At 43.0% G+C, this 25,192-nt stretch overlaps 2 protein-coding genes across 6 annotated transcripts in view; one reads left to right on the plus strand and one right to left on the minus strand.

The window, feature by feature from the left end:
* Nucleotides 1-71: 71 nt before the first annotated feature.
* On the minus strand, nt 72-6,869 carry zbtb42 (zinc finger and BTB domain containing 42). Of its 2 annotated transcripts, none has more exons than XM_074692406.1 (2): nt 6,749-6,869; nt 72-5,485 (listed from the first exon to the last, which is right to left on the minus strand). In XM_074692406.1, exon 2 carries the CDS (start codon nt 5,469-5,471, stop codon nt 3,876-3,878), a length of 1,596 nt encoding a protein of 531 aa, XP_074548507.1. In that variant the 5' UTR covers nt 5,472-5,485; nt 6,749-6,869; the 3' UTR covers nt 72-3,875. The 2 variants fall into 2 exon arrangements, with proteins under 2 accessions (XP_074548507.1, XP_074548505.1); XM_074692404.1 differs by lacking the exon at nt 6,749-6,869 and adding an exon at nt 5,842-6,094.
* Nucleotides 6,870-12,474: 5,605 nt separating this feature from the next.
* The window catches only part of akt1 (v-akt murine thymoma viral oncogene homolog 1), a 37,393-nt gene continuing 24,675 nt past the window's right edge, over nt 12,475-25,192 (plus strand). The window contains exons 1-2 of one of the 4 annotated variants that reach the window (XM_074691720.1): nt 12,475-12,824; nt 18,663-18,853. In XM_074691720.1, coding sequence (XP_074547821.1) covers nt 18,808-18,853 — 46 coding nt within the window. In that variant the 5' untranslated portion in view covers nt 12,475-12,824; nt 18,663-18,807. The remainder of the gene's footprint in view (nt 12,825-18,662; nt 18,854-25,192) is intronic. The other 3 variants (XM_074691721.1, XM_074691719.1, XM_074691722.1) reach the window with 3 other exon arrangements.

A 25,192-nucleotide genomic window follows, 5' to 3' on the forward strand; every position in this document is an offset into this window, starting at 1 on the left:
GGGGAAAAAAAAAATGCAAAACTGACATCTGTAAATAAATGAAATCCACACGATGCATGAAAGTTGTTCCATTTATTCTATGCATAATCTTAAGAAAGACCTAAATCAAGATTGTCACATTTCCACAGCACACACACACACACAGGCACACTCCAGAAGCGCAAACAAAGAAAATGCACATACAGTTGAAATTAAATTGCCTCCGTATCTAAGCAATGTCAATTCTGCATAAAGATTGTCCTCTAAATCTCTACCCCACTAACACTGAAGCAAGTGATTACTATAAAATATACCTTTCTTATTAAAAAATTATATTAAATTCTAATGGCACTTCTACAAATTCTATTAAAAAGATCTTCTTTTGACATTTAGAAGCTTTTCTTTTTTACCAAATTAAAACTGAGACAGTCAAATGTTGCACAAGAAGCAAATGCAATAATAAATATTTCTCATGATTATACACAATTTCACAGTTGTAACCTGCAGAGGACAAAATTCCAGTCGTTTTTAGACCCACAGATCATACAGCATGAGGCAGGCGAACTTAGCCCTCCTTCAAGAGTAGCACTGTCTCCATTCAACAATCAAAATCTCAGTGTTTCACATTCAGCAGTGACGTTAACCAAAGGAGCTGACATGTTAGTTCCCAGTAGTATTGGCTGACTAAAAGCCAAATCACAAAAATGCTTGTCTTCAGTTGAACATGTCCAAGAAACATATTTATTCACAGAAACAAAAACGGTCAAATAAATCGAAAGAAAATGTCGATGTAATCTCTCGCAAAGCAGCAAAAAATGATCAGACTGAATCTTTGAGTTTTTCTTACGTAACATTTTGATATGATAGAAAGAAACAACAGTCAGTGGGTAACCACAGCTGCTATGATGCGAACTTTACCACGGCAGTTGAGGGCAAAATGTACAAGATAGAAAAAGGGCTTCTCCAGATGCAACACCTATCTGTGTGTCTACAAGGCACATGTGGTGACCATCCTGGAGGTATAAATAAAGACTGCAACATTTAAAAAGAAAAAAAAAATCACATATTGTTAGTTTTTCTACTTCTGTACACATGTACATTACAGAACCAAGCTATTCATTTTGCACCACATAAGAAATGTTCAAAAAACTGAAACAGCAAAAAGGAAAAACAAAACTACATTCCTGTGTGTTCTGATCGAAATGTACAATATTAACACCTCATCTGAAACATGACTAACAAGAGGGACTGAAGTTGTGAACAACAGGAGTGTTTGTGCAAGTAATCAGGAAGCCAAATCACATTTCTTACAGAAATTCACACGAGCCGAGGTTCTCTGGAGCCCCATACGGGAGGAGAGGGAGAGATCGCAGCAGCTCTGAGGGAAATGGTTTGATTCCTTCTTTACTTGGGCTCCTCGATTTAAACATTCTAACAAATAAATGCAAATGAGATGTGAATTCATTCCTGTCCTGAAATGCGTCTGGGAGAGGATGGAGAAATGTAGCGGTAGTCAGCACCTACATCTAGCTTTAATCGTTCAAGTTCCCAGACTTGCTGTTGTCTGTCTCATGTGGAAATCAATACTCTGATAGTTCTGATATTCTCTCAATAGATGTGCAATCAAACCACCGTGGCATCTCCTCCATGTAGAGAAACAATGAAGCGTTTATCTACTGCATGCTGGGATATGAGGAGGGGGGGGGTGTTCTTTGATGCCTCAAACAATACACCTGTTTACAGTGTCCTTGCTCCCCTTTTGCCAAATACATTTCTCACATTCCAACAGCTCCATTCAATACAGGAAAAAAGTGCAAAGAGAAAAAACTGCACTGCTTTTCCTCCCCGCAGCTCCGAGGGAGACACACAATGATCCCTTGAGAACTACCTGGGACTCAGTGGGGAGTATGAAAGGGGGGGACAATGCCCGTATTGTCTCCTTTCTATAGGTAGCCAGTGCTGTATCAGTGTGGCTGTGCTTGTGAACAACTGTCTCCTGTGGGAGAACAGCAGTCTGAGCCGTGTTAGCTGTTCTGATTCGTAGCGGGTCTGATGTCGAATGTGGAGAAGCTGAACTTCATGTGGAGAATGTGACACTTTAAGAGACTGCAGCTGTAATAAGACACCTGACTCTCTCCACCTCAACACGGAAAACAAACAGTTTGATAAATAGATTATATATTTACATTAAATATACACATAGTAAGAAATAGCAGCCTAGACAATAGTGTTGAAACTATATGCATGCTAAAAAAACAAGTGCTTCTCTATGATCCATGTGACTTGAACACTCTGCAGCAATCGCTCTACACTGAATATTAAAATGTGATTACAGTAACTTGATTTGCACAGAGAAAATGAGCCCCAATACCAGATAATGAGTACCAAGATCGCTAGGCAAGACTGGAGGTCTTTCAAGCTTATAGAAATAAAAACTACGACTACAGTAAACCCTGAACCAAGTCAAACTAATAAATAAATCTGATCAAGTCTTCTCAGGACAGATGAGACAAAAACATCATGAGCTTTCAGTGCTACGTCCCCGCTAAGAACCCACACAGCATCCAGAAAAAATCCACCCCAGACCTGGAGATTCTTGCAGCGAGAGCGTCACTAAAGGCTCCAGCTTCTTCAGTAGTAACACAGACGATATGATAATTCAACAAAAGAAAGGTCAGTAGGTTTATCTGGATGGCACGAGGAGTACAGCGCTATTCATCCACCTGTCTGTTCCCTCCCTCCCCATAGCTCAGTGACAGGGGACTCTTACCATCATACCAGGGAGCAACAAGGCAATTTACTGTAAAATATGTGCTTTAACTCAAACAAGCCAATAAAAACTTTGTCCACAAGAGTTTTGATGACATTCTTCAAAATGATTTAAGGGCACTCACTCCAGAGTAGACAAATACTTCTGTTAGCACCTGGTATGTGGAGTGTCATCCTGTTCATACTTCTAAATAAGGCCTGAAAACGAACTGATTTGAACAGAAGGCATGATGATATATATTTCATCCTTGCTTAGCTAAGCACACGAGGTGGAGTGTTAAAAATTTCAGTAGGCACCAGTGTTCCAGGCATTAGCTTTTAACCACAACTCCTCTGATTAGACAACTTCTTTTAAAGGAGCAATTACAGGATCATCCCATCAACATGTGCTCGCTCACGTTGGCAACCAAAGAGCCAGCGGTGCTCCCCGAGGCAAGAAGAAATGTGTTGGTGTGATGGTCTGCTTGTCTTTTGTTATCAACAACTTCATTTAAACAGGACAAAAAAAAATCTCCTTCCAATAAAAAATAAACTTCCAGTAGTCAACTTCATTAGTTTTGCTGCCTCATGATAGTTTACATGTTAAGGACTAAACAAATCTCCAAAAAATAAATAAAATATTAATAATAATAATAAAATAGGAGTTAAAAATCATATATTGCTACTCGCGGACGGTTCTGATCTCACATGTGCACAAATAAAAGTCTCAATCTCTCTGAAGATTGTATTAACATATGTTAGCATTAGCTATCAGCATTTAGCCCATAGGGTTTAAACATAGATTTTTTTTTTCTTTCAGCAAATAAACTCAACAGATTGACACAAACAAGACAGAAACTGACAAGTGCATCATCTGATTTGTTCACCTTCATCAACAGCAGATCCAGCATGAGTTTCACAGCAGCCATGTTTCTCTCTGACCATCACGTTCGTCTGCGCACAGAAAACAGCTCCAGTTTTACAGTTGCTACATCTTTAACCCAACAAATGCCACATGGGGTAGAATCCAAATGATATGTCTCCAACAAACTGAAAATGAGAGTGTTTTAATAAAGCACTGTTCAGTAGTAGAATTCAGTGTACAAAAAGACATTCTGTCTCAGTTTGTGGCACTGGTGGGAGGTGTTTTATCCGATGGCAAGAGTCTTGACAAGGCCACAGTGAAACTTCCTGATGTGGCGGTACAGGTCTCCGGATTGGGTGAAGCGCCTTTCACACCACTTACAGGCGTGAGGCTTCTCACGTGTGTGAACGACAGCGTGCCGACTCAAGTTATGGGAGTACTGGAAGCTCTTGCCACACTGGCCACAGGTGTATGGCTTTTCGCCAGAGTGTGTGCGCTCATGGCGTTTAAGTGTGTACATGCAGGAGAAGGTCTTGTTGCACTGCATGCAGGTGGGGACCGAGCCGTCAGGGGACAGCTTGGAGCGGGCGCCGTCCTTCTCGCGGAAGTGTGAGCTGAGGTGCAGTTGCAGCACATGGGGGCTGGGGAAGACTTTGCTGCAGAGGGGGCACACACACACCTGTTGGCCTGGAGGCAGGAGCACCCCGCTGGAGGTGGAGATGTCTGAAGAGGCCAGGTCGTCCTCCTCCTCCTCCTCGCTGTCCCCCAGCAGTCTCCCCCTCCTCTCCTCCAGCTCCCTGCCCGGGGCGCCCTCCCTCCCCCTGCACGCCTCCCCCTCCTCGTCCATCAGGTCCTCCTCCTGGGAGAGCAGGGCGGCTGTGGAGCCGTTGTTGCCTGGGAAGAGGGCAGCGAACCCTGTCACCACCGAGCTCCTGGCACTATTCCCAAAGCGCTGGCTCTCAGGGCTCATCGGCTCACTGTCCTCCTGCTCTGACAGCAAGTCGTGTTCGTCTTTAACAAGTGGCTCAGTGCCCTGCTGCTGGCTGTCGAGGGCCAGCTGTCCCGAGACGTAGGAGGGGTGTAAGGGATCTCTGCTAGACAGAGGCTTGAAAGACAAATCCAGTGCACAGTCCATGTCATCTGAAGCCCGGGACCTCTGGGACAGCGATACGGTGGAACTACTGACATCAGCTTTTGTTTTTCCAGCTGTTTGGACGCAGGGCTCGGCCTCCGCTGACACATAATTGACACCTACAAGGTCCGGGGACCTGCCAGAGTGACCGTTCGCCTTCTGCCTGCTCTGTGTAGACCTATCACAATCTGTGACAGCCAGCCTGACTTCGCTGTTGTCTGTGTCAAACTCCTCTGCCAGGGGGGGCCTGTGAAGCCCCTGAGACTGTGTCTGGGGCTGTCGCCGGATGAGCTGCTTACTGTGCAGCTCGCCATCTGAGGAGTTCTCCCTGTCCAGACAGCTGAGTCCCAAACCTTCGCTCATCTTTTCATCCAGAGAGGAGAGTTCCTTATCTTTCAGCTTGCCTTTGCACACTTTAACAATATCATACATGTGGAGGTAACTGGCTGCTGCCAGGACATCCTCCACCGGGAGAGTGCTGAATTCCAACTTCCCCTCATACATAAATTCAAGGAGCAGACTGAAAGCCGGGGCTGTCACAATGTCACTGTTGAGATGCACAACGTCCCTTTTGTCCAGCTGGTCCCTGTAGAAGAGATGGAAGTACATGCTGCAGGAGGCCAGCACGGCTCTGTGCGCTTTGAATCGAGCCTCACCGACGAGAACAGTGCAGTCACAGAGGAAACCTTGGTGACGCTGCTGACTCAGACACTGCAGCAACTGGCGGCTATGGTCTGGGAACTCCATTCTTCCTTCATAACCTGATGAAAAACAGGAAAAACAGGACACTGGATAAACGAAATGAAGCCTTTAATAGGGCAGAGCGGAGCTGCGGTCGCGTATCAAAGACAAACACCAAGTCCCCGAAAGGAGAGAAGGGATTTAAGGGAAAACTTTGGCCAAATTAACAGAAATCATTTAGAAGAATGAGCAAACATGTGACACTTTAATCCCGTTGAGTTAAAATTTTTTAGTAATTTAAACGATTTCCAATTTTGCAACTTTATTCAGAAAATTTTAACACATATGAACAACATCAATAACTTTATTCAACTTGAGAACACAGATCCTACATTCCTTCCAGTGGTGCAGGATACGCTACGCTGCGCTCACCCACCCATGTATCTCAACGTGAACGGATCCACTTTCCAAAATGATCCAAAGTAGTCCGGTTTGGAGCAGCCTGTCGATACTTCCCGAGCTTCCAAATTTCGCGAAAAGTGACGCACCGGCGCGTTTCCCAACGCACTAAAAACTGCAGCGTTCACAGAACACGCTGGGAGCGGGACTGGAAGTGATTCCCTTCGTCCAAGAAGGAAGGAGGCTAACGTGAAAAAATAAGCCCTGTGCCGAGTGAGTAAACTGGTGCTCTGTTTGCTAATTACACTGCAAGCTGTGGAGTCAGCTGCTCTGACATCACCGCAATGGAAACGCTACCTCCAGCTGTGCTCCCCTTTATGCCATATGTTAACTCTGGGCAAGAACCAGACACAGGACTTGTAAAAAAAAAAAGACAGAGAGGGAGATTTATTTAAGTCACAAGATGACATGAAATTTAGAAAAACTTTTAAAAGGGTTAGTTATAAGTAATCAAAAACTGCAGCCGAAACCCGCGGATGAGAATTAAACGCTTTGTAGCCCTCTTCACGCACTTCAGAGGCACGCGCACAACTGTGAAATATTTGTTTAAAGGAGCTGATTCACAACACAAAACCAGATGGCGGAAAAAACTAACGTGAAATTGATATTAAAGTTGGATGCCGCCGAGAACAACGTGCTTCAGTATCGTTTTACGCGCATTAGCTGTATTTTTAAAAGGGAAATAAAAGTGTGATTATGAAGCAGGAGAGCCAAGGGCGCAGTAAACCGAGCTCCATGTCCGTGTTGGGAAACGCATTGCTGGGAGCCTTTTAAACAGCAGAGGAACTCACAGCAAAGCCAACTGCGCTGAACGAAGCGGCGAGGGGGACACTCTTTTAACTTTAGCTTCCTCTGTTTCAAAGAGACAAAAGCACTCCACTTACATTCACTCCCCTCCGGTATCGTCGTCTTCTTCGCTAAAAGCCCCGCAGTCCTTTCATGATGTTCGGCCAGATGTTCGCTTCTCCTTGTCGTTTCTTGAGCTTCTGTCCGACCCTGGCAAGGCAGGCTGCACTCAGCGCTGCTGTGTGTCAAGCAGGTTGATAATGGCACAAGTCTCGCGATAGCGCGCCGCCACAATAAGTTCTGTACTACTGCGTGAATTCACACAGCGGCAGCAAGTAGCAGAGTACACTGAGAGCAGCAATTGGGTGTTTGTTTAAAACACCTGCCCCAGGGAAAGAGGAAGGGACTCACACTGTGGTGAATCCTTACGTTATATAAAAGAAGGAACTTCTGACGACACTGAATTAAAGAGAAATCAGTCTTTCAGTAAAATTTAAAACTTTATGTTTTGATTTATAATTTAAGTTTACAGTAAAACTGTTATTTAAGCAGAAGTTAATTGAGGAATTGCACTCCATTTGACAACTTTGTTTGAATCTGTTTGTTGTAAAGGTAATTTAAAAGTTTAAATCCAGAATAGAAGTTTGATTTTCAAGCTTCCAGCACTGTTCCTGTGCTTTAACATCTGCTGTGGGTGAAAGAACAGTTCTGCTATTTAAAGATACAAATTCCAAATCAACAGTCTACACAGAACGATACAGAGAGTTATAAATCATGCTTTCTAATTTGGAGGGTTATTGGACTATTGGGCCGTTCTCTCTAATCCTGCTTTGGGTTGTGGAATTCCCTGGCACCACACCACCCAGTGCCATTGTTTTCCCAGACCACACCAACTCCTGGCTCTGATTTCGTTAGCCTTAATTGTCTTAAGACAAGAATTTTAGAGTTTTTTGTGGGGGAATAAAAGTCACGTATTTGTTAAGGCACTTAAAAAACACTTCACTGGAGACTGCCTTGCAATTGTTAAAGCTTGAGATGGTGGCATGGTGGAGGAACAAGGGGCTTGAGGTTGCAGCTGCTCATCTCGTGCCCCCCTCCTCCTCCTCCTCCTCCTGTCCCTGCCTGCGCTCCCCCAACTGCTTCAGTCACCTTTGCCCTGTGTTCCAGCTGCCGTGTGTTTTGAAAAGGCCATTTGCAGCTCCTCACAGCCTCCTGACACAGAGGGGAATGAGCAATGTGACGAGAGGCGGCAGCCACTGGTCGGAAGGGGCCACTGGCGAGATTCTTATCCACTTACTGCTTTATTCCATTTTTAGTCTGGCTGTTACTGTTACAGAGAGAGAAATGTGCTCTGTGGTCAAGTCCAGATGATCATGAGGAAGACAGAGTCATGCTCCCTGAATAAAAAGTTTATTTGCTCCGGTTAATTGGATTTTAGGTCGAAACTCCTCAGTTAATTACTTTTTTTAATTCAGAGGAATCACCTGTAAGTTTGAGCAATAACATGTGCCAAAAGAAAAACAATTTACCATTCAGATCCCAACTCACACCATCCATGCATGCAGGGGCAGCGATGTGGATAAGAATAGGAGCAGTGGCCCTGTGTTTCTCTGGCCCTGGCAAATGTAGGCGCCCAGTAGAGGAGGGGTGTGTGTTCACAGGGCAAGACAAAGCAGTGGTTGTGCCTGGGGACGGTGGCCTCAGAGAGAGGGGCTCAGCACGGTGAAGGTTCTCACACACAGAGAAAGATAGAAAGAGAGAGGGAGAGAGAATGGGAGTGGGAGAGTGGGGGAGCGGGAGAGGGAAAGAGAGAGGGAACACTTCCTGGAGGTTCTTTCTTCCTCTCTGCACTCATCAATGGCATTCTCCCCCTGACCCACTCCTCTCTCTCTCAGACAAACAAAAGAGCCCGCATTCCAGTGTAGCCTGACCGGCCAACCAACCAGCCAGCCATCCAGCCACCGAGTGAACCACATCACATCACATCACTCCCCCAACTGGACCAAATTCACACAAGAGGAAGGAGGGGGGGTCAAACCCCAGGCTGCCTGCTTCAGGACTACGACCTCTGTACACAGGCTGCACAACCTAACCGCAAACCAGTGCCCCAGAATTTTATATGTTTTTCAGGGAAATTTGGCCTAAAATTATTGGTTTCAGTTTTTCAAATATTTTTCTTTATTTATCTTTTTCTTTCAGCTGACTGTCTGCCACAATTTGGTGTTAGTTGCAGGTTTGTATGATAATTTGTTTCCTGACAGTGTTGAAAATGATGATGACCCAGTACATATTTCATATTACAGATCTTAGTATCCAGAATATTGCCAGGATCTGGATCGTACTTTTACATCTGTCAGACATTATGGTGACCTTGTCTTGTGTTGTTTTGCAAAGCAATCTGACCATTTATGGTGGAGTTATATACACATATGGTGAAAACAGCCCTATCTCACTATGTTAAGAATCCTTTAAAAAAAACCTAGAGCCAGACAGTGATCCAGATCACCTCCAAAATTTAATCACTTCTTCTTTATCCCATTTTGAACATTTCCTGAAAATTTCACAAAGATCTGTTTGTTACTCTTTGAGTTATGTTGTTCACACACAAAGGGACAAACTCTCCCAAAAACACAACCTCCTTTGTAGAGGTGATAAAATAATGGTCCCTTTTTTTTCTTTTGCCTTTTGGTTATCTTTATATTCATACAGTATGGCTACACACTCTTCCTACTGCTGTACATCATACTGATGCTGCATATATCAACACATATTTTCTATCATTCAGTCAATGCAATATCCAAAATTAGTTTTAGTGGTATTAATTGAAGCCTGCATTGCATTTCTTCCCAGAGAGTAGCAAACAACTAATGCAATGCATCAAACTCTCTTTGTATTCAACATTGAGTCTTTGAATCTGTTACTGTGCATCCAAAGCTGCATAACAGGTGGATGATACATCCTGGGAAATAATGTGACAGTTGGAGCAACATTGCACTGCAGTTGCTGGGAGATGCTGTATTGGTCAGACCCCCCACCACTTCCTCCCTATTATGGCCCTCCTGCCTTTCTGTGTCTAATTGTTGCTGCTGCGTGTTATCTATTCTCCTTCAACAGCCCATTAAGCTCTGCTCTGTTCGGTTTGTTACATTATGAACTGATACTGCAGGCAGACAAGAGAGGAGATCAGATGAGCCTTTGGCAGGAAAAACGTTATTAACTCACTTTGACTCTTTGATCTGGTTGCTTTAGCTTTGAACCTGCAAAACAGCAGCTGACAAGGAGGAGGAGGAGTGGAGGGAGGGAGGTAGGGAGGGAGGAGGGCACCACACCGAATAACAACAGCAGAAAAAGTGGGATAACCTCACTCAGCTCTGTTTGTATGACAGGAACAGCTTGGCAGGGCTGACATATAGTAGCAGAGAGGAGCACATTATGCTGTGAGTGACAAAGAGGGGAAATGACAGCAGAGACAGAGGGCAGAGGCCACTAAGTTTTTCATCACAGGGAGAACACTGGAAGCTGGCCCCGCTGTCCTGCTCAAACATTTTTTTTTGCAGTACCGTGCAACCACTCAGAATCTAAGTCTTGCACTTCTCTGTTCCACATATATCTCAGTGTACTTCTTTCTGGATCTTCACTGTACAGAAAGATCACACACTGGTAGTGCCTGTGTGGAGTCATCCTCAGGCTTCATTTGATACAGAGGATCCCTGACTTCCTCCACTGAGTAGGCCTGTCTGTACCTGTCCTAAACTGGTTTAACTCCTGCTGTTCCAGCAAGATGCTCTTTGTTTCTGTTGATGACTTAATCTGAAATAATCCTGAATAACTTCCTGGGTTATCCTTTGTTGTGATTCCACAGATCAACCTAAAAGCTTTAATATTTCTTCCGTGCATGTCTATCAGAAGTTTTTTTTATTTTTAATAGCCATTCCTGGTATTATTATGGTATTTTGTTGCTGTGTTTCCTCCAATTAGCACAAGTGATGGCTTTTCCTGCTGTCACATAGTCTTGCCATCAGGTGGAGATTGCTCATCATGGATGCAAGCTCAGTTTTTTTATTGTTGTTGTTGTTTGTTTTCACTCCACCTGCTGATTAAGACTTTGCGATGCAATTGTAACTTGGGAAACTTGTTTAGAAGTCAGAATGGGTAAAAATGATTGGCCGAATCGTCAAAATAGAGATTGTTGTTCTAAATGTGCCTTAAACTGGGTTTTTTCTCACAGAGTAAGACTTTTAAATGGTTTAATTTGACTCCGATCTCAAATTCAGAGAAAGATCCTGCCTTTGATATGACAGACTCATAACACCCTTGAGCGAAACAATATCATTTTTATTATTATTATTATTATTGTTATCAAACTTGTTTGCCAATGTTATTTACACGGATGTTGCCAAAAATAAACCTTAAGTTAAAGAGACAGTGAGGACTTCCTAAGTGATCTTAAAAAAGTCTCACTGCTACATATATGCCTGATCATGATCTGCAATTTAAAATGAGACTATCAGAGCAAAAATTCAAGGTAATTTCTAGTTGCGATTTCTCAGCCATGCGATTGGGTAGTACAGGACCAACACATCAATGTCCCTATGGCAACACCGTACCAGCTGACAAAGTTAAGCAGTGAGGAGAGTGGTCTGTGCTTTTTCTCTGCTGGCATAGATTACTTTTTTGTGATGGTGGACAATAGAGTGAGACTGGATAAAAAGAAAACTAAACAGAAGAGTGGTAGAACATAGGCTTGAGACTAAAAGATGGACTAAACTGTTTGTGATCATGTTCATTCCAACCCACAGTCAGCAGTTACTCTGCAGTGGTCTGCTCAAACCTGGGAGCCTATCAATAAAATTAAGAGATAGGTTACATCTGCTTGGTGAGACTGTACACACTGGTAGGCCACGACAAAGATTCGCAAACACAAGTTACATACATGTCCCAGAGCAATGGGCTCACGCTAAATACAGCCAGCTACTAAACAACAGTACTAACTGAGTTTACCCAAGAAGACAGTCTATCATGTTTTAACCAGCCAAAGGGCTGTTTCATGTATTTTTTCCATCCAAGAGGGTAGTTTAGTGTGTTTAGCCAACCAGTAGGTCCACTTCAGCGTGCTTTTTGGCTCCCAAGAGGGCACTGTAGTACATTTTTCAACAAATGGGCCATAAGGGGGGTGACCACCCCCCTGCACCCCCTCTGTGCACACCACTGGATTTGATTTTATTATTATTATTATTATTATTATTATTATTATTAATAATAATAATAATAATAATAATAATAATAATAATAATAATAATAATAATAATAATTTTTTTGATGATTTTCATTAACTTTTTTATTTAGCATCTTGGAGGAAAAACAGCATTTATATTTTTTTATTACCCTTTTCTGTACTCATTTCTAAATGATAAATTTTAATTTCTATTATTCAAAAAATGCAAACTACTAAAATATCAAGTATCAATATAAAATATCGAACGGCCAATGTTTCAGTTATTGTTGGTCAAACATTTTGATATTTCTTGTGTTTTCATAAAAAAAAGTTCGATGTGGTATTAAAAAAATAAATAAAATTGAAGGATTTTTTTCGCACATGATCAATACAAGATCTGATCTACAGATTATGGTGGTAGGACAAATATTCAGCCAGCTAATAGGTTGCAACAGATGAAAATAATACAGTATCTTGAGTTTTTGTTACCTGGAGTTAAAATCACAGACATCCCTCGGTGCAGTGAAAATTCCTCTCCAGCTCCCAGGACCCCATTTTGGGAAACACTCGGTACAGATAAAACAGCACAGGGTTCAACAAGGCCACGCAGCCCCGCATAAGCCCCTATAGAAACACTGCAGGATTTTTTTCAATGGGACGGCTGACAGCCCACTATTCCTCTATGAGTGTGACTGACAAACGTGGACGGCTTTAGGACCCGGGAGAGCGGCTGCCACAGAGGCATTGCAGACAGCGCGTTTGGGAGGTGTAGTGGAAGAAAGGCAAAGAAACGGAGTAAATGAGAGCACTTTTGTCCAGATTGTTGAAGGACTTATCAACTTAAAATACCGCCGAAACTGCCCACTAGCATGAGACGGACACATTGTTGAATTCCTGTCCAGGTAAATGTCCGCGTTTCCTTCGCATGGTTAACTACAAGAGGTCGACAGCTAGACAGGGTAGGTCCCCATTGTACTTACATGGGATGCGGTTATTCTCACCCAGGCTGCCCTGCTAGGCCCCATATCCTTTCTATCGCTAAATGCAAACCTAAAATGAGGTGCTTTCCTGCCTTCACTTCGCTGTAGAAGTTATTTAGCAGAAAACTGATGAGCTTGTAAGCGTCCTACAGCGATTTATAACGCGATGTTGTTTTTCTACAAACAACAGCGAGCCTCTCTTCAGATGTTAGCCATTCATTTTTGACAATGACCACTTTTGAGACAGCCCTCAGGGCCAAAATATCTGCAGTCATGTTACTTTAAACGCTTCCCCTCTGCGAGAAAGTTGTTTTTTTTCTCGTACTTAGTGGCCCAGCAGGCAAATGAAAACAAACGAGCTCAATAAGAGAGTAGCTCATTCATTGTTATGAACTACCACTGCGTTTGTTTACTCGTTTGAGTGAGAAATTTATTGCCAGACAACATTGCGCTCAGCTGCGCTAGCTCTGCTAGCTTGTTGCTGCTCTGTTGTAGCTCTGCTGCATCTACAAAGTAGTGGGCTACATCTTTGTTTTGACTTGTTGACACCCTGTAGTGGCTTTCAAAACGGGGCCCAAGGGATATTAGCTCCAACGTTTGGACACTGGGGAAGTCATAAAGAAAGGTTAACGTGTGTTACGGTCTTATTCTTATCCCTTGCAATTAGTGCAGTTGTATTATACATGTGGGTAGCTGTAATGGTTATAAGTTCCTCAACTGTCCATTACAATCCCACAATGATGGCAGTTATGCATTTGCTGTCTTCTGAAGTAGTAGTATGTAGTTTTTATTTTGTTTGAAGCATAGTGGAGATAAACCTAGATTTGCTGATGTTATTGTAGGTTTGGCTTCATTTCCTTAAGGTTGTGTATGCGTAAACAGTCTGCAGAGAGAACATTTTCCCTGGGCATGTTGTATCAGTAATGCCTTTTAGTGTCAAAACGTTCTCAATAGTCATGAGACTACATGTGTCCAGTGTGTGTACGCAGAGTGACTTGGCATGTGACCCGAAGAAGACGCAACAAGCATGGCGTAATGATGCACACAGTGACTTTCTGTGGCTTTCCCTGTTCTATTTAGAAAATACCAGCCACCTCCCACCCAATCACATCACAGCCCCGTTGACGCAAATGTGCCACCAGTTGCATGCAGAATCTGAGGAATGTTGTTTGAAATTGTTGTCCCTGTACACAGGCGGGCTTATTGTGCCTGCCCCCCCCCCGCCTGCGCCACAGGAGTTCTGGTTGGGATACGGCTGTAGTGATGCTAACTCATCATCAGAATCACATGATGGTACCCTGCTTGCCTGATAGCAAAACACTTTTTGAGTCATTCATCATTTTTAGTATTTGCTTGCGCACACAGGCACATCATTTGATTTGGAGCATTCTCAAAAGGCAATAGATTTTAAAAATCACTCCCCCTTTTAGAAAAGAACAGGACTAGCATGCTGCTATTAGTACATATTTCAATGACTCCATCTTTCAGTCATGAAGGAGTTACTGTTCACCTCTTCACAGGATCGAAACAGTAAGTGCTTGTCTTTAAGGGTTACAGTAACTGTGGTTGTGTTTTCAGTTACAATCACCCACAATATCCTTATCACTGGCGGTGTGTTTTCAGGGAACTTGAAAGAGGAACTTGTGTTGTAGATCACTCTGGTACTAGTTCCATTGTGGCATTTGAACACAAACAAGTGTTGCTTCAGGGACTGTTTTTCAAGCTACAGGTGAGCATGATATACGCGTTCATTTAAGGGATTGAAATTTGTGAGTGTTGTGTTTTCTCTTTGTAACTGTAAACCAGCTGCTGTTTCTCTTGTTTACACAAGTAGCACAGAAAATAGAGCGAAAACAGGCTTGTGTGTATTGATCTGATGAAGGAAGTAGTGTGGTGATATCGGCCTGATTTTCTGCTTCCTGCCATAAAAACATGGGACTGCCCTTTGTGGCTCGGTGACAGGCGCAGTGTGTGGCATCCTTGCTGCATGACACTGATTTGCATTGAATTGGGTGGCCCCTGGAGCTTGAGCCAGAAAGATGAATGATTGAAAGCTGCACTGACAGTAGGGGAGGCAGGCAGTGGCGGCCCAGAGGCCTGAGCACCATGTGACCTGCTGTCAGGGTACTGGGTTCATTCAGTGGCTGCTGGCTGCAGCGCTGGCAGCAGCCCAGCTTTTCCACACAGGCCGCAGTAGCAACAGGTCGCTCCCATTAAAACAGCAGCGCTCTGTTGTGGCTCCAGAGCCGCTCTTGTGCATGTGTTACTTTTTTGGCTGTGGTGTGTGCGCTCAAGTTTGTTTGTGTGATGTATCCCGATGTGTATATAATCTGTGCGTACCAAGATGCCGAAAGGATCCGACGGTTTGTGTGATCCTCTGTTTGAATAGCACTCAGTGTGCTTTTTTCAAATCCCACTCAGCGATCCTTCCAAGATGGACTGTGTGACACAAGCACCACAACCCCAGAGCAATAAACAAAAACAGTGAGCAAAAATAAACCCAGCTTCATAAACTCACTTTGCTCATTGATGGGAGTGAGCAGAATGGCAGTAAAAAGGCGTGTTGCTCGTAATTTCACTGACTGATGTACTGGAGCCTGGGGCTGTGCTGATATGACTCAAAGTCTGTCAATAGTCACATCCACTTCCTGTTGTTGTCCCCAGCCGCACGCTGGATGAGGCCACTCAGACAGAGCTCTCTTTTGATGGCCGCGCTCTGACGGCGCAGCAGCAGGGAAATCGATTTCAGTCGATGGTCAGATATTGCCTGGTGCAGTATGTGACATTTGTGTGAACAAGCCTGGCAATTGATCATTCTTTTGCTGATTCAAAGCTGTCTTTATTTCATAAGGAAGCATTGAATGAATGAGAAGGTCAGGCAGTTTTGGTTGTGATAGCCTGCAGGTTTGAAGCATGAGCCTCTGATGACAAACCTTTGAATGTGTGATGGATTTCAGCTTCAGTAAGCATCTCAGATGACTGTACACATCTTTTGTCTTCATACTTTTTGAGCTGAGCAGGAGAGATTATTACTCTAACATCTTCAAAAAGCCCCTTTCACACATTTACAATGTAACTGTGAATGCTTTATGTGTGACTAGGTGCGGAGTTGTTGTTCTGTAAATACACCAGGGTGGCTGACGGGAACTAGTTGCATTTCCGTCAAGCTCCCACCACAGGTCAGGTGTAAATAAACAGCAATACTAAAACATGCCGCGCACAAAGGTTATCTGTGGTCATAAACATTTGAGTCTGTTCATTCCTGCAGAAAACAACATGCACTGACTTTACAAATCTTTCAGTTTGTTTTGTCAGTGCAGATTACCAAACCTAGAAGCTTGGTGCTTTCCATCAGATCAGATCAGATCAGAGCTTGATAAGTAGAGGGAGTTTTTTTTGTCTTTGAGTCAAGTGATTCAAAGTCAGCTTAATTGTTACGCAATAAACAAAACACCTAAAAGTATTTTAGTAGCTCTCCTGAAGCTCTTCTGAATCTAACTGACGGGTATTTGATTATTAGAAAAACAAACAAGCTGTGAAACTACTTGATTATTGAGAAGAGGCGGAAACAGCAGCACATGAAAACAATATTACTGATGCAAGAGATAAAACAAACCAAATAACAAACTAGATAAGAAATGCTTTCAAATGAAAGAAGACATGAAACATATTTTAAAAAGTTATCCTAAACTTTTTGAAGTACCCCTCAGTGTTGTTTTATTATCTTTTATATGATTCTGAGTCTGTGCACCTTTTCCTGTTACACTACTTCCAGTTCAGTATGGAACAAAATGTTTAATAAAATCTGATGAATGTGTGAAGACCAAGGTTATAATAGTTAACTAAAACGAAGCTAAAAAGGAAAACTAAAATTTAAAATACATTGCAGTTAACTCAAACTAATAGAAACTAGAAAAGAAAACAAAAACGATAAGTAAACTAAAACTGTATCTTGTGTTCCCAAAACTAACTGAAACTGACTGAAATTAAAGACAAAATGTCCTTAGTTATCGTTTCTGACAATGTTAATAGCCTTTAGGATTTAAATTAATCCGACACATTTTCCCAACCAATTTTACGACAGTTTTCGGCAGTTGTCAGCGCTGTACGGCACCATCACAGCGATGTACTGGGACGTGCTTGTTTACTGCACTGACTGGCTGTGCGCTGTGCTGCGATGAAACGTAGAGGAACAATGAATCAGAGCATCTGTAATAGTTTAATTTCATGTGAGTCAGCCTTTATTGTTACAGAGTCCAAGTTTCTAATTATTAAAGCTCATATTATATTTTTTAATAAAATTTATGTTTTCATTATTTTTTTTTAATTTTTGTCAACATTATTTTATATAATTTATGTTTATATTTTTATACTAAGTTTATATTATTTTCTTGTGTTTAGGCAGCAGCCAACATTTCAGTATCAGCATTGACTGAGCAGTGAGCACTATGTTTAACTGGAAAATAAACACTATGACAAAATATTTACTCTGACCTTTTTGAATCCTGCACTTGGTTAATAAGGTATGAAAAACTAAAACTAAACTAAACTAAAACTAAACTAAAACTAAGCCTTGTTGCAAAAATCAAACTTAAATAAAAACTAGAATGCCTGCTCTAAAACTACTTAAAATTAGGGCTGCAGCTATCGAATATTTTAGTATTTGAGTATTCTACTGAAAATCCCATCGATTAATCGAGTAATCGGATAAAATACATTTTTGTTTAGTTAAAGAGCAGTTATTTTTCAAATGAATTTTTTTCTCTTTAAGAAATAAAACTTTCTGATACAGCATGTCAATAAGAGCACTTGCTTTGGTAGCTCCAAAATTTGTAAACACACTTTGACACATTTTTTGTGCCTTGTACATCTCATCAAATGTTGCGGACCCAAATGGCACCCGTTTCGTAGAATGACCCATTAGTCTCCAATCTCCAGAAAAGAAGCTAGATTTGTTGATAGTTGCTATTTTGTATAAGAGGTAGCTTGGGGGGTCTGAAAACTCTCTTCATATGGCCTCAGCTCTATTTGAAACACCACTCTTTGATCTTTTTTTAAAATCAAACGATTCCTCGAGGCGGTGAACATTACTCGAGTATTTTTTGTAATCGAGTACCTCGAATAATTCGAGGAATCGTTTCAGCTCTAATTCAAACTAAACTGTAATGGAAAATAAAATGTCAAAACTAACTCAAACTAAACTATAATGACAAATCCAAAACTATTATAACTTTGGTGAAGACAACTCTTTTTAGCACTCTCATGTTTTTGCAGAAGTGTGAGGAAGTAAATGGACCTCCTGATTGATTTGTCTTTGTACAGAATTAAAGATGATGTGGTTTTCAAGCCTGAGTGGCAGCACTTCATTACAGCCATAATTCAAAACACAAATCTTGATGTCAGGTATCAACTAAACCCCTCTTAAAATCATCCACTTAACTCACATTACTTATCAAACAGCTAAACAAGACCTCAGAAATGTTTCGCTTCCAACAGCTGCAAAGTTTTAAAGCGGAGAGTTGTGTAATGTCTTTGTTTTTTAATTCCCTGCTGTTCTGGTCATTTGTGGAAAACATTTCAGCCATCAGAAGTTTGCTAAAATATTCAGTTTGGGAAACTTTTCTGAATTGTGAATTCCAGAATCAGGTATTCAGGTGATGCATTGGTGCAAGTTTCACAGGAAAAAGGAGCAAAAATGCAAGATTACCAGGCCATAGATGATGTCTTTTTAACTGTTTACCTCAAGGTTAATTTTCAGACAAGAGGAAAAACAATCCTCTACCTCTAAATGTGGCTAATCTTTACTCTTGTTCACAGAATAGGTAACCACCATTGAGAGGGCGGCTGTAAACCCCAGGACCTCGTCTCCAGGCCCCTGCACAGGGTTTAGTGAAGGACACATAGGAAACACAGCTGTGTCTCTCCCTGTGGGAAACCTGGATCCTCCACCCTGCCCACCAACATGACCAATGTGGTGATTGTCAAGGAGGGATGGCTGCATAAAAGAGGTGAACCAACAAATACAGTTCAATCTAAAGTGACATGTTTAAAGTTTAATTGTTGAAAAGTGTCAAATATAAGTGCATTTAAACACTAACAGTACTCATTACGGGGTGGCATAAGCTAGCTGTACGAACCATACTTCTTTTGGTTTTTCTTTTGTGTCTCTCACAATTCAATTAAGACAAAGCTGAGTCATCACCACCCTTGAACAATTAAGTAAACTTGTGGTTTAACCAAGTTGGCAAAAGCAAAAAGTCTGCCTTGAAATGTGCTGCTTATGCAAATGTGTCAGAGTCTCTTGTTCATACTTGCAAAGGAAACACACTTAATATGCAAAACTGCTAGTTTCCTATGAATACATGCACATGCTAGAGTTTTTTTATTCTTAATTGGGAACACAAAATCAACTCCATTTTTTTGAAATGTTGAATTTTCTTCTGGCGATTATGTTTTACTCTCCTATTCGAGGTGCTTGGGTTGGCAAGAGTAAGAAGTTGTGCAGTTATTCACAGATTTGTTTTTAAATGCAGCAGAAATGCCTCAACTTCATGCCACATGTTCAAAATGGTCGATCAATGTATAACTGTATTTAAAGATCTTGTAAGTCAAACTCGGTGCGCAGAGTTATCCAGCTGCAGGGTCCCCAGTGGGCCCCATTTAGCTCCTCTGACAGCGCTGTGCTGCGTGGCGTGGCTCTGTATCGGGCGTGAGTCCTGTTGTTTGGACGAAGAGGCATTCCTCACATACCTGCTGGCTTTGAGCAGCTTTGCATACTAGCTCTGCCTCACGGAGCCCACCCCACCAATGCCGCCTCCCCCACCACCAGGGGCAAAATAGGATAAGGAGCTTCTCCAAAACCAATGAAGGCTTTCAGGCCCAGTGCCAAGGAACCAAAGCCTTTACTGGAAGAGGAGACACAGAGTGTGACTCAGGGGATAGCGTGATGGGAGCAGGTCACTGAGAGAGTTTCTTGGATCCAGAGGGAAACAGTGTACGCTATGGTGTGTTAGTACGAAGGTTTGCCCCTCCTCAAGGCCTCTGCTGGGAGCACAACAGGCTGCTGTTAGGAGAGGGTCAGCCTGGTTCAGCTCAGGTAGACACACCCTGGTGCTTCCAGTGACGGCACGGACAAATGCTGGCTGCAGTTAATTCATTTGCATGAACCCAGTGGAGTTTAGGCTGTTGCTGCAAAGTAGAATATAAGTAGTTTTATTGAGACAACCTTGGATCTTCACAGCCCTTCATTTAAAAACATTCAGTACATCAAAGTGTATGAGTATTAATGTGTATCATGCTTCAGAGGCAAACTGTGGGGAACATTCTTTGTAAAGGATGGTGTAAAGTCATGTTAAGCCCAAGCAGCAACCTCCAGTCTGAGGGGTCGTTGACACGATAACGGTTTTAGGGTGAAACGCAAAAGTTTTGTTGCGTTTCAGCCTTGCGCTTACCTTAAACGCAAACTTTTGAAAACGGCCTCCAGAGTGGGATTTTTCTGAAACGCTCCCGACACCGTTGCCGTGTAAACATTAAGCTGGCGTTTTCAGTGGAAACGATGACGTCACAGTCTGCCTTGCGCGCACATACAACAGGACAACAGTACCGTTGTTACGATCGTCACGGACTACCGTGTTGTGCTTGTGCTACTCAATCTGCTGCATCTGCTGACTGTCTTTCAACAAAATCTGCATCTGTTGCTCCACTTTTTAACTTGGTATTCCCCAATACACCAGATGACCGGCTCAACTCTACTTCAGTGGAGATCCCACAAAAGCGGCTTCTGGACAAGACAGTTATAGCACCGCCCATAAGCCTGGGGTGCTCACTACAGCGTTTTCAGTCCATCAGCGTTTCCGTGTAAACTAAGATTTTTTTCCACTGAGTTTTAGTGTTTTCAGATGAAACGTTGTCATGTAAATGGGGCCTGGAATATGAGACAATGCGGAAGTGCTAAAATCTGCTGTTTCTCAAGTGTCCGCTTGAGGCTGGCTCTGGAAGTACCAGAAGTCACAAACACACCAAACCTAAAAAAGCTGTTTACAAAGCAGAAATTAACCTATTTACAGCCTGGTTCAAAAAAATCTCTCCTGTAGCTTGCCCATTTAGAGGCTGTACGCGAAACCCCCGTCACTTCCAATATGGCCACGACAGCTGATATGCTTCAAAAGTCCGTTTCGGAACAGACGAGTAACATCAGGGAGACTACATCCATTAACTATACAGTCTATGATTGAGCCAAAGTGGAAGTTTTTGGCTGACTGAATTACTTTGTGACTGTTAATACAGGTGTTTGTTTCCTCCGTCAGTTTATCGTGCTACAGATGTAGCTGTTTTTGACTCTGTAGGCAGTGCTGATGTAGGTGAAACATGATGAAGTGTAAAATATACAAAATAACAGTTTCTAAACTGTGACTGATAGGAAAACAGTGGGGTTGTGTAGTTTTAGCACACACACATACACACACAGAGTTCTATCAGTGACACCCTTCGAGTTGTGACACACACACTCATACACACACTAAACAAACAACCCTTCAGGAATAGTGAGTTGGCATGCTGTCGCAGCCCAGCAGCTGTGCCCTGTGAAATGTCACCCAGAGCCTCTGTGTTTTGATTGGAGGGCATCCACCTGCCTCCTTGACAGAACGGCTTCTAGTGTCGCGTCACTGTCACACAGACTTTGCCCCAGAGCCACTGCACAGAAGGTGAACCTGCAGCAGCCCTGTCTCACTGTCCATCACCTCAGCCAGGTAGCCCCCGCTCAGCCACTAATGTCCCATGTTGCACCTTGAGTGGAGCTTGTTTGTGTGGTGGCGCCACCCAAGTGACTCACATCTCTATGTAGGCGTAATAATAAACGGCTTATAGTGCTTCTAAGTGTGTGCAGCATGCTCATTACTCCCATGTGTGCAGTCAAAACAATAATTTAATGTTTTACAAAAGATGGCCCTACGTACATATTTCTGTCAACATTTTGTGTGTGTTCTGTTGACGGGATCTAACACAACACTACACTTTATAAAACACAGGAAATGTCCTGGTACCTTTCAACTCGTTTCTTACCTTAGCTTGACTTCATTTAGCTTGTATGATAACTGCAGTTAAAAAGAAATCTTACTGTTTGACAGCTTTGTTATTCAAATACATGATGTGTTTTATTGTAATCTGCTGATAATCCTTACCTTAGGACAAACTGAACTAGCGCTAGCAGCTGCTGGGCTCAGCAGGTACCAAAACGCTTGAGACAAACTCCAAGCTTGTTTTTAAAGATAGTGTGTTGCCTGTTTTTTGAGGTTACGCAGAGTGAGAGTGACAGGAAATGCAGGGAGCAGAGAGAGGGGGATGACGTGCAGCAGAGGGTCGTGGCTGGGAGTTGAAACAGGGAATGCAGTGATGAGGACTGCAGGGTAGCTTTAGCCCTAAGCTAAACTGGTGCCCCATGCTTTTAGCCGTCTCTTAAACTTTTTGGTATGGTTGCTGAAACGTTAAGATATTTTTTCTTTACCTAAAACACTTTGAATATGAATCCTTTAAGTACCAATTGTTGATTTTATGTTAGCCTTCATTGTTATATCATCTTGTAATTATTCAGCCTGATTTCAGTTCGTCTTTGTTGCCAGGGCTGCTGTTTGTCAGATTAAATGGTTGAAATGTGAGAGCCTTGTAAATTTTAGTCTTGCATTGTTTGACATTCTTGCAAAACAATAGACCAAACAATACTTTTCAGCAGTATTTGCGGCATTTCTCATTCTGGTATCACATCAGCTCTGTTTAACGATGATTCATTATGAAGTCATTTGATGTTATGGCAGCCGCAGGCATAGAGCGTGTCAGCTGAAGTTCTCCATGCCACTCACTCTCACTCTTTGATTCCTGTTTGATTAGTCATGTTCAGCTTGGTTGTGTAAACTGTGTTGAGGCTCAGAAAAGAGGGTAGAGCAAGCACTGCGCTGCAGAATCCTGTAAACCCCCCAGTGGAGCTAATCTGTCATTAGAGCTGCAGATTCTCAGCCTTGGATTGCTGTGTACATTTGTTCCAGACAGGCTGAACTCAGTGAAGTGATCTCACTCTGAAGGACACACCTTCATACTTTCTCTTGATGCCTTGTTGCTGCAGTAATGTGTCTGGACTGTGGACGCTGCCTGCGATGTGTTGTTGTGGTCGTTATCTGGAAGGACAGTTTTTGGAATGCAAGAAGAGGCAGCTGCATAGGACGTGGGGAGTGTGTGTGTACGTCTGGACATGCATATGCAAATATGTGAGAGTGTATGGACGGTGGGATGCATGTTTATTCAGGAGTCACATTGCCAGCCGGACATCACCCAGTGCCCTTACGCATAGACCACAGTACAAGTACAGGCTTGCAGAGACACTGTAACTTTGTTGTAACTATCACAACCAGTTGTTAGGCGTCTGAAATGATGATCCTTCACAGGGCGCCCTACACACTGTGTATGTGCCTACGGCCTCTAGTGGCCACAGAGACAGAGCAGCATGTTATTTCTCTTTGTGAGTGTGTTTTCCCAAAGTTTCCATCAAAGCCAGAGCATCATCAGACATCAAAGAGGCAGATTGTGGGTTCCCTAGTTTCCAGGGAAGAGCTGCGGCCAAGAACCCAGTGAAGCTCAACAGAACAGCACTCACTTGTCCTCCCCTCTTCCCTGGCCCTTGTTTGTTTGACTCATTTGCTCCCTGACAAGTATAAAGAGCCGGCCCCTTCGTTAGGCTAACGAAGGCCACAACAACTGTTGGATTTGGGTAGCACGCTCAGCTGGCTCCAACTCATGAGAGGAGGGATGAGGGGAGAGGGGGAGAGGGGGAGAGGGGGTGAAAGCAGAGGGCACACCAGTACAGATAGAGAGGGAGAGATGAAGGGGCAGCCATACAGAGAGGGAGAGACAGAAGTTGAGCAGCGTCTTTGTGATGTTCCCAGAACATTGCTCAGTGACCCAGTCGGCCTCAGGAGAGCGGATGGATGTTGTGTGCGACATGCCACAGAGAAAGCCTCTCGTGGTTCGGTTTGGAGCTCATCAGCTGATTGGCTCTTTTGCCAGTCATGCGGCTGAAGGACACCCATGAGCCGCTCCTCCAAGCGAGACCTTGTTGGTGGTCCAGAGAAGTGCATGAGGCACAGAGCTGAGAACAGGAGGAGGGGGGGAGCGGGACGCATGCATGGTTTTTGTAAAACTCCAGACAAAGTAGTCAGTGTAGATTGTATTTCCTTTCTTTTTTTTTAACTTTTGAATTTTTGTGCTTTGTGCATCTGGTGTCCAGACCTCCAACATTCTCCACGTTTGTATTTGTTCTTCTGTGTGAGGGAATGCACTGTTTCCTGCTCGGTTTAAACACTCTTCAAAGGAGCAGACCCACCTGATACAGAATGTCTCAGGATGCTGCATTGCTGACTGTTTCTGGACTTAGGGACTTTGACTGACTGCCAGCTCTGCTGCTGGGCTTGCACAGGCTCCTGCAAGTCCACTCATTATGGCTGTCACGGGCCACACACCGCCTCTGCAGAACACACACACACACACACACACACACACACACACACACACACACACACACACACACACACACACACACACACACACACACACACATCATCTACTGCAGGACTGGAGCAATGGGTAATCCAATTTAGGGATATTTTTTATCGTTGTTGTGAGGTTTTTTACACAAAACAAGCCTTGAGTGCATAGAAAATGACTGATCCTGTTAATTGTGTCAGAGAGTGATTCTTCACCTTGAAGCCTTAGGAGAAAATTTTGCAGTAGATGAAGGTAACAGTTCACAGAGCCATTCTGCAGTGCTTTACTGCTTCCTATTAGTAGAGAGACTATCTTTCATCCTGGGTTTGCAGTTTAAATGCTACATTTGAATCAGGGATGATACTGGTATCAGTATCAGGTATTGGGCTGATACCAGGCTTTGTTCAAGATATCAGTACTCGCGAAGACTGCTGACACCAGCAGCTGATAATCAAGGCAAAAACAACTTTATGTTGAGTAAAGGCTGATTCATACGTGGCGCGTCCACAGGGTCCGCGTGGCTTCGTGCAGACGAATGACGTCATTCCCGCCCCTATGCCCCCCGTCCTCCTCATCAATATTCCTCATGGATGAACTTGGTGATCTTTTCCGATAAAAGTATCCAATAACATAGCACCTCATGCTGTGAGCTGAACTATTAAAATTTGCGTCAATGAATTTTCATTATTGACTAGTCAATTATGTCAACTAATCGTTGCATCCCTACCTTACATACTTGAAAATTTTTAACCTGCCGGACAGAGATGCAAGGACAAGATGGGGGAAGAACAGGATCTCCAAGTGGTCCAAGTGCA

Source organism: Halichoeres trimaculatus, unplaced genomic scaffold (genome assembly GCF_033239565.1).
Source record: "Halichoeres trimaculatus isolate MK-OKI-2021-1 unplaced genomic scaffold, fHalTri1.1 fHalTri1_scaffold_17, whole genome shotgun sequence".
NCBI classification, from domain to species: domain Eukaryota; kingdom Metazoa; phylum Chordata; class Actinopteri; order Labriformes; family Labridae; genus Halichoeres; species Halichoeres trimaculatus.